Source organism: Tyto alba, unplaced genomic scaffold (genome assembly GCF_018691265.1).
Source record: "Tyto alba isolate M040663 unplaced genomic scaffold, T.alba_DEE_v4.0 Super-Scaffold_15, whole genome shotgun sequence".
NCBI classification, from domain to species: Eukaryota; Metazoa; Chordata; class Aves; order Strigiformes; family Tytonidae; genus Tyto; species Tyto alba.
In genome coordinates, this window is record NW_024881277.1 from 11,316,186 (window position 1) to 11,325,964 (window position 9,779).

Here is a 9,779-nt window from a genome sequence, read left to right on the forward strand (position 1 = left end):
CTCCATATCACTTTTAATATAACTCATTACAGTCTCAACCTGTCTTCCTGTCTTTTATATATTTTGTAGTTGTTGATGTTATTGTTGATTTTTTTTTTTTTTTTTCACTTCTAAGTTGTCCATAAAGTGTTTTCACTATTCTTACTATTTCAATTTCATTATCTATCTGTCCGGTTTGACCCAGAGACAGTGTAAATGAATTTCCACACCCTCTGCATTTAAATACTGAAAAGGACCCTGCAGTGACTTTTTTGTCTGAGGCTTTTTTTCCAAGACCTTCTCTGGTGCTGCTGCGTCAGCTCCTGCATACAGAGTCCCTGCACAGCAGATCTGTGACAGAGCTGGCCTCTCTAACAGCATCTCCATCACGAAAGGGGATCTCCTCAAGGCAGTGCCCAAACGCTTAGGGATTTTTCCAAGATGCCCAAGGAATAGACTCCAAAGCGGACTGTTTCTCTGCTTGTTTCCCCATGGGCTCAGTGGGATGGCTCCCAGTATGGTCTTGCAGGGACTGAGGAATGGCTCAGGTGTTACTTGTTGGACAGCACCCACACAGATGGTGAATGATCTCCAGTTAAACTCCCTGGAGCTCTACAGCATGTGATAGGACTGATGGCAGGTGAATTTTTTTTCTGGAAGGAGTCTGGAACTGCCAGCAGAGTGCAGGTGATCTAGGTGATCTGCAGGATCAGCGTGTGCCAGGAGGTCAGCAGTGAGTGGAGCCCACTGAACACAAACATGTCCAGGGTGGAGGGACCCAGGTATAAAGTGCTAAATCTGGGTGTGAAGTGCTGAGTGAGGGCTCTGCACCCCCAAGGGACACAGCAGGCACAGGGAAAGGAGCCTGGTGAGTGATTTGTTCCACCATCAGTGGACTCTTGTAGCCTGAATCCAGTGCAGCATCCAAACACATCTTGTGGTGTGGGAAATAAGGCAGGGTACCTCTGAGCACCCTCCATGGCCACATAAGAGCTTCTGTGGGAGGCAGTCGGTGGCAGTGATGTCCCTGAGCTGGGTCTGCCTCCCAGCCTGACCAGCACAGCACTGTAAAATCATCCTGGGGCCCCAGGCAAGCCCACTTGTTCCTCAGAGCAGCATCAGCAGCTCAGGGGCTGTGGAGAGTATGGAAAGCGGGTGCAGAACTGGCTGTCCAGGCCAGCACAGATGTGCCCACCTTGAGGAAAGGTCCTGTGGAGAGGTAGGATGTCCTGGGAGAAGAGCAGGACACTGTGTGCATGGAAGGGAGACATGAAAAGAGAAATTCTTTGCTGTGGGTGCCAGCTGAGGGCAGTGGGAGCTGCCTGAGGAGTCCCAGGGCCAGGACTCTGTGCTGTCCTGGGGAGCAGGGCTGGCCCGGGGGACTGAAGGCTCCTAGCAGGTGATCTCCAGGCCATGACAGCAGGAGAGACACTGACAGTAACCTCCATCTCCTCCTTTCTGCGGGGCCAGACCAGACTGGGCTGCTCTGCTCGGCTGGGGAGAAGGCTGGGGAGTGGGGAGAGCTGGGAGGGGGTTGAGATGTCTGGGTGCAGCAGTGCTGGGCAAGGGATAACACCGCTGTACCGCTGAAGTGTGTGAGTGTGAAAGGTCAGGGCACACAGCTGTGTCCTCACACAGCCAGGCCTCTCCTGGGAGAGACATGAAGGACCATCAGAGCAGGACCTGCCCTCTGCCCGTGTGCTCTGAACACCTGGGGAAAGCTGCCCCAGAGTGATCGTCACACACCAGTCAGGAACAACCACCATTTCCAGCACGGGCCTCTCACCCCAGCTCAGAGAGGTTGTTTATCCCTCCATGGAGGGACACTGAGTGACCAGGTCAGCAGTCCATGTTTGCATTGTACAGATGAGTCGTGAGTATGCAAATTGTGTGCACGTGGGGAGATGAACCTGAATGAGCACAGATGCCCTCAGCTATTCCCGGGGATCCCATGAACGTCTGTGGGACAGACAGTGTCTCACAGTCACTTCACCTTGAGCGTACTGTCCCCTGGGAACCCACCAGAATGCAGCACTGGGATGTGCTTCCTTGAGCTGAGGTCCCCGTGTCCATTCCTCATGCCTCGGGGCACCTCAGAGGAGTGCAGAGCAGGGTGGTACACTGCGAAGCTCAGGTGCCTGCCAGCCTCTGGGAGCAGCAACTGGAGGCCAGAGAGACACTACAGTTGTGACAGTGCACTGCCTCTGCGTGTGCAAGGGAAGGACTCGTGCCTCTGAACACCCCTGTGGGCATGAAGAGCACACGAGGCCAGCTCAGATGTGGACATCATCTCCTCAGATGTGGTCCAGGGGGTCCCTGTTGTGACAGCAACCTTGCCTGAGCCCACCATCCCCCCAATCCCCATCACCATTCCCCCCAGTCCCTGTGGCCCTGTGTCCCACACTGTCCCCATGTCCTTCCAAATTCACCAATTCCCACAGGTGATCACCTCCAGCACCAGCCCAGCACCCACTGCCACCTCCCCTGTCACCACCACTCTCCCCAGTGTCCAGCCCATGGTCAGACTGGTGGCAGTGGAGCCCATGGTCCCCAGTACCACAGGCAGCGTCCAGAAGTACATCATGGTGTCCACACCCCCCACCAGTGACACCAATGTTTGCACCAGGACCCCTAAAGGCACCACCATTCTGGACCCCGACTGTGCCCCTCCGCCACTGCCTCTCCTGCTGTCCCCTCCACTGTCCCCCCCAAATCAGAGGCCTGAGAGGACTGTTCCAACCCCCCCCCACACACACACACTCAGGAAAGCTAACGGGACCCTTAGATGGTGGCAGACTCCCCCCAGTGACCCCACTGGGACCCCACTGCTCTGGGGATGGGTGGTGGCCTGGGTATCTCCTCACTGTTCCCATGTCCCCCACACAGTGTCCCCCAGTGTCCTGGAACCACTCTATGGGGACGAGGGGTGGCCTGGGGATCACCCAGTGTTTCCCTGTATTGTTGTCCTGGGTTTCAGTGAGTGGTGGGGTTGTTTTTCGTAGCGAGGGAGGTGGCGATAGGGATGGCCCCTGGGAGAAGTTTCTTGAAGCTTCCCCGGCTCCAAATCTGCCCCACCTCCACACCAAGGCCAAGGCAGTCAACTGCGCCTCTGCGCTAATATGTTTAAGAAGGGACGTGGTGAGAAGGAGTGGGACTTGTAACGAGGAATTGAGGCAGCTGCGTGAACACAAAGGTCAATGGAGGAACGGAGGAAGAAAGGAGGGGGGAGGTGTGCTGGAGCAGAGACCCCCCTGTATCCTCTGGTGAGATGACAGGGTGTCCCTCCCCCTGCCACCCATGAAGATCCACGGTGGGGCAGACACTGATTTATGGTCTGTGTTTTGCATAGATCACCAAGGTGACAGTGCCCAAAAAAACCTGGGATCATGCGGGAAAAGGCAGACCTCACTGTTACTGTAGTTCAGCGCTGGGAGGATTCCAGCACGTGGGGCTGTCCCATGCCAGAGCAGCTTGGGAAGGGCTGCAGCCCATGGGAGGGACTCCAGTTGGAGAAAGTTGATGCCCCACATTGGAGAAGCGTAGGGAAATGCTGCGGCCCTTGGGAGGGAGTCACATCGGAAAAAGTTTGTGGAGGACTGTCTGCTGTGAGAGGGGGACCATGATGGAGCAGGGGAACAAGTTCCAGCAGCTCCCCCCACCGAAGATGGAAGAAAAGGCAGCACTGACTGCACCCCCCGATTCCCTGCCCCTGCACCGCTGGGGGAGGAGGTAGAGATATCGGGAGCAGAGCTGAGCCTGGGAAGAAGAGAGGGGTGGGGGGAAGGTGTTCTCAAGACGAGGCAATGCTTCTCACTGTCTTATTCTGCTATGTGTTGTTGTTAGTGTCTGTAATATATCTATGTTCTCTTTTTCTTCCCCTAACGAGTTTGCCTTTTGCCTGTGACCATTATGGGTGATTTGCCCCTCCTGGTCCTATCTTGAAGCCCAAGCCTGGCTTATTTGTCCCTTCTCATTGCTGGGAAGGAAGGGAGGAGTGAGCGGCTGTGTGGTGCTCAGATACCCTCTGAGCTCAAACCACAACAGTTGAGCAACCGGCTTTGACCTCAGAGCTGGCCCTACCTGGAACCAAAGGCAGGACGAGAGACTTCCTGAGCACAGGGCAGTTGCACCCTGCATTGTCCCAAGAGCTTATGCTGTAGAGACCCTCAACTCCTGGTGGAGTTGAACCCTGAAAACCTCCAGAGATGGAGATCACAGAGAGTCTCTGGGTGTCCTGCTGCACTGCAGCACCAGCCTGTTAGTCAGATTTTCCTGTTGCCCAGGGTGAAGTTCTCAAGAGGCACTTTGTGGCAGTTGCCTCTGCCATACCGTCTGCCGCCAGAGAAGAGTTTGGCTCCACCATGATCTATTCAGGTAGGCATCACTTGCTTTTAGAGTGCCCTGTGCCTCTCCTTCAGCAGGCTGAAGAGGCTCCGTTCCCTCAGCCTTTCCATATATCTCATGTGCTTCAGAGCCAAAACCCCATCACGACAGACTTCCTCTGGACCTTCTCCAGTTTCTCCATCCACCCACTGAAAGGGGAAACCCACTGGTGCATATAGCATCCATCATAACTCCTCCCATGACCAACTCCTCAAGGCCGCTCCTCAGCCAGTCCTGTTAAAGCCTGTCCTGGAGCAAGGGGTTATTCTGCTCCTGGTGTGGACCTTCCCCCCCTTCTCCTTGCAAAACCCTCCTCCTTGTACATCTTCAGGAGATTTCTGTTGGCCAAATAGGAAACTGTGCCAAGGTACCTAAGGACTGAAACTTCAACATTTCAGCATTTCAGGCTCATGGGCCAATCCTCAAACAAGACAACAATATGAGGAGTTGAAAGACACTACAGGTAATGAAAGAGAATTTTGTGTTTAAAGGGGTTGCCGCCCAAGGAGCAAAATGCTACAGCAGCCATGTCAGCAATACTAAAAGAGGGTACAAAAAAAGAAATGCATGGCCAATGGGGAAAGCATTAATAGGCTAGGCTATTCTTTTTGGAGGGTATTAGGATAGTGAAAGAGAAATTAAGGAGCAGGAGGAGGAGGAAAGAGGGAATGGTAACATTGAGGGGGTGGTTAATGATGGGGGAGAGAAGAATCATCAGAGTTTGAAAGTGAAGGCACATGAGTGAGACCCCGGTGTGATGTGCTCTGTATTCACGCCCTGCCCTGCACCTGCGTGACAGGGAACGGCCAGCCCTTGCCTCACTGCAGTGGGATGCGGGGGCTGGCCCAGGGGCACTGAATCTGTCCGCGGTGCCCAGCACGGTGCCTGTAGCACAACCAGGCTGAATGGGGGGAGGTCCCTGCAGAGGGCCTGTGCTGTCCATGTCAGCGACACGCAGTTGTGCTGGAAAGTCCCAGTATCTCATGTAGCACTACTGGCCTGTATTTGCATATCCTGTATTTGGATATTAAACTGAGATTAATCTGCACTAAAATAGGTTAAGCACTGAAGGGATGTACATGAGAAAACTGCCATTATATTCAAAGGACAGGTGGGAAACTCAGCTAATGACAAAAGGAAGGAAAGGCTTAGATCTTCCTAGGGTACATGATTCCATTTGGTCAGATAAATATCTCTGTAGGCTGCCATGAACATACGGAGTAGGGAAACGTTCAGTCATCCTAAATGTGGGCATCTGCTGTTGGGCAAAGGAACTCACAACCAGGCTCCAGGATGCTGCCCCCAGATGCTGCCCCGTCTGTCAGGGCTGCTCTGTTAGAGCTTGCAGCTACTTGCACATATCTTGGACCACCTCGGGCACCCCAAATGTCACCAGGTATTTTTCTAAGGAGCTCACTGCTGGCCTCAATCTCCATTAATTAGCAGGGCAGATGAGACAGGCAGCTCACATGCAGGTGCCTATTTTGTGCACACCTGAACTGAGGAGAGAGGAACCCCAGGTCTGTGGGTTTGTGACAGTCATGAGAGGGAGCTGAATCCCCTTCTAGGCCCAGGACCACAAGTCTAGAGTGAGATGCCTCAACAGACTCAGATGAATCACTTCCTCAGCAGGGGTAAAAGAAATCCCTCCTTGTCACTGTCTGCAAGTCCTGTCGGATATTAAGACAAGAAAAGATGAATCTTATACATAAGCCTATCCTGACGAGAAATGACACTGCTAGAAATAAGTGTTTCTCCCCAGCTGAGGGAGGGAACATCAGCGATTCCTTCAGCCTGGTTCACAGCAGTTCCCCTGGAGCCCTGGGACACCCGGAGGGAGCCCAGAGGGGATAGAGAAAGTGCCGTCTTGGGCTGGTCCCCTGCTGCTGAGCTGGGCCGGGCTCCTGGGCCGGAGGGAGCTCCTGGCCACTGAGCAGTGCTTGTGAGAGACAGCTCTGCCCAGGAGCAGCTCCTCTGCAAAGCGCAGCAGGGCTGGCGGCACTGCCTGCAGGCACCCAGGACAGAGCAGCGAGGCAGGGAGAGGTTCCAGGCAGCGTGGAGTGGGAGGATGCTGAGAGCTCACTGCAGGAGAAATCTTCACAGCCCTTGACTCGGTAAGTCTGTGGGTGCAGGGCAATGTACCTGAGAGTCCTGGAGGGTCTCTTAGAGCTGGCCCATCCCAGAGCAGATAGGATCTGGCAGGATGGCTCTCAGGGTTTCTTTTGTGTGGAGAAGGACATGGTGCAGAGCAGGGATTCCCTGCTGCACCCTCAGAGGGACAGGGCATCCCATCTCCCTTTTCCTGGGGCCGGCTGCAGGGGTGTGCAGCCGGGTGTGCAGGCAGGGGTGCCCAGGGCTGTCCTTCCCAGCAGGGTCCCTGCACCCCAGGGGGCTGTGTGCTGGGGCAGGGACTCTGCTGCCTGCCAGGGTCAGCACTCAGCCTGCCCGGGGAGCTCCCCACGGCGCTATGGGGAGAAGCTGTGGGGGGATGGAGAAACTCCTGCCAGGGCAGGCTCCTTCTGCTGTTGAGAGAGATTGCTGTCTGTGTCAGGACTGCTCACAGCTCCAGATCACCTTCAGGATATTACCTGGGGGATGTTTCAGTGGGAAGGACAAGGCAGGGGCTACCTGAAGCAAAGTCACTTTCTAGAGTCTGTGCTTTCGGTTTCCTGCTGTGAAGGGGAGGCACAGAGATGTTAATGGAGATGTCATGTTTGCACAAGACACTGAGACTCCTTGAGCATTGCAGTGACAGGTTAATAGGTCAGCAAGGAATTCATAAAGCCCTAACCACCTTCAGCCCAATGATCAGCATCAACATAATCCTCAGGGTTGATCTCAGCTGTTCTTTAGGGCCTCCAAACACTGAGCTATCCTTAGACTATGCATGCTGTCAGGAGGTGTCTGCAGGGCAGAGCTGAGCACGCAGCGGGTCGGATGGGGGCTGTGGGCACTGACAGGGAGGAGACATGGGGACAGAGAAAGAGCCCCTGGCAGGGACATCTCCAGGCAACAGAGGGCAGGGAGAGAGAGGGAGAGGGAGCTGCTCCCAGAGACACCGAGGGAGGGGGGATTCAGGCAACTCCCTGCCATCCCCTGCAGTGCAGACCCCTCCCCTGGTCTCTACTCTCACTCAGCAGAGCTTCTGCCCCAAGGCCATGTGTTCCCAGGCTTCATCACCCCGATGGCATCCTGACCCTTTAGGACTTTGAACATCCCAGTAACTTTCTCTCTCCCCCTGTTCTTCCTCCTTCAGCAGCAGCATTGGGGCATGTCTCTGTATTTCCCCTCCTGTCTGTGCTGCCCTTATTCTTGCCCTCAGTCCCTCTGGGGAGGAGGGTTTCAGCTGCAGCTCAGACAATGAAAGATTGGGTCTTGCCCTGTAGATGTGTCCAGGGGAGCAAAGTGCCCCAGCCCATCTTAACCCGGAGGGCTCAGGGCAACACAGTGCTTGGGGCCAGGGAATGAGCTGGCTCTGTCTGCTCACTGCAGCTGTGGCACAGCCAACAGTCTCTCTGGGGTTGTCCTCCTGGAAGATGCTGAAGAGCACTTCTGCATTACTAGTGAATTATAGCTGACATGAACTGTTGATTTCATACCTTTTCTGTCATACCCTCTGCTGTAGAGAAGGGCTGACTCCTCCAGAGCCAATGGGCCAAGGCCACTGCTGCTGGAAAGTCACTCAGCCTGCACAACCCAGAGGCTCAGCCTGAGAGACGAGCAAGGAGGGAGGTAATGTGTGTTTGAGTGGAGACAGAGGACAGAGAAAGGGAGCATTGAGTAATTCATAAAAATTTACTCACAGAACTCTGCCCCAAATTGTAACTGCCTTTTTCCCCCTGGACAGGACTCCATGCTCAGAGGCAGCAGATGTCCAACAGCAGCTTCATCACCCAGTTCCTCCTCCTGGCATTCGCAGACACTCGGGAGCTGCAGCTCCTGCACTTCTGGCACTTCCTGGGCATCTACCTGGCTGCCCTCCTGGGCAACGGCCTCATCATCACCGCCATCACCTGCGACCACCACCTCCACACCCCCATGTACTTCTTCCTCCTCAACCTCTCCCTCCTCGATCTGGGATCCATCTCCACCACTGTACCTAAAGCCATGGCTAACTTGATCTGGGACACCAAGGCCATTTCATATGCAGGATGTACTGCCCAAGAGTTTCTGTTTGCCTTCTTGATGTCAGCAGAATTTTCTCTTCTCACCATCATGGCCTATGACCGCTACGTTGCCATCTGCCAACCCCTGCACTACGGGACCCTCCTGGGCAGCAGAGCTTGTGTCCACATGGCAGCAGCTGCCTGGGGTAGTGGGTTTCTCAATGCCGTGCTACACACAGCCAATACATTCTCACTACCACTGTGCCAAGGCAATGCCATTAACCAGTTCTTCTGTGAAGTTCCCCAGATCCTCAAGCTCTCCTGCGCCAACTCCTTCCTCAGGGAAATTTGGGTTCTTTTGGTTGGTGCCTGTTTAACATCTGGGTGCTTTATTTTCATTGTGGTGTCCTATGTGCAGATCTTCAGGGCCGCACTGAGGATCACCTCTGAGGAATGGCACAAAGCCTTCTCCACGTGCCTTCCGCACCTGGCTGTGGTCTCCCTGTTTGTCATCACTGCCATGTTTGCCTACCTGAAGCCCCCCTCCATCTCTTCCCCTTCCCAAGATCTGGAGGTGGCTCTTCTGTACTCAGTGGTGCCTCCAGCAGTGAACCCCCTCATCTACAGCATGAGGAACAAGGAGATCAAGGATGCCATTAGGAAAGTGATTTCATGGCTATTTATCAATACTGTTAAGTTTCCCTCCTCTCTGCAGAAGTGACTCGTAGGGTATCCCATGCTAGGCCTATGCTTTTTTATTATTATCATTAACATAATTTGAATTATCATCACAATTTTTGTTATCATTCTCATTTTTATAGTTATCATTATTGTTTTTGGTAATCTGTGGTTGTTTTTTTCCTACACAAATGTTTAGATTCGACTCGCTTGTACTGAGATATGACTCTGCTCTGTCTCCTGGAGCCTGTATAAACTATGTCTAACACTGGGTCAGAGCTGACTCTCTCATAGGATATCTACAATAAAATGGGATCTTCCCAGTGCACTGCCGAAAGGTTAGGCTCTTCTACCAAAGCTGGTGCTAGGAATAGGCACAAGCAACTGCTCCCTGAGTGCCAGTTACTCCATGTAGTCAGGGGCCAAGAGTTCAATGTCATGGCATCCATGTTTAGTGACAGTGGAGATGGTGAATGGTCGCTGAATTCCATTTCCATGGTTGTCCCACAGTGATATGCAGATGAAGTCCTTAAGGAGGGGAGCCTGGAGCTGCCTGAAGAGCACGGGGTATCTCCATGAACAGCAGGTGCCTGGGGCGGGCAGGGACTGGAGCCCCATAAATTGAGAGATCAC

General features: G+C 53.8%; 1 protein-coding gene across 1 annotated transcript; it reads left to right on the top strand.

Moving 5' to 3' along the window:
* The first annotated feature begins 8,232 nt into the window (after positions 1–8,232).
* On the top strand, positions 8,233–9,189 carry LOC116963310 (olfactory receptor 14C36-like). The gene has a single exon (XM_032999504.2). It carries the CDS (start codon positions 8,233–8,235, stop codon positions 9,187–9,189), a length of 957 nt encoding a protein of 318 aa, XP_032855395.2.
* Positions 9,190–9,779: the final 590 nt, after the last annotated feature.

Coding starts and splice junctions, on each gene's coding strand:
- LOC116963310 (XM_032999504.2), top strand. CDS start 8,233: ATGTCCAACAGCAGCTTCATCACCCAGTTCCTCCTCCTGGCATTCGCA.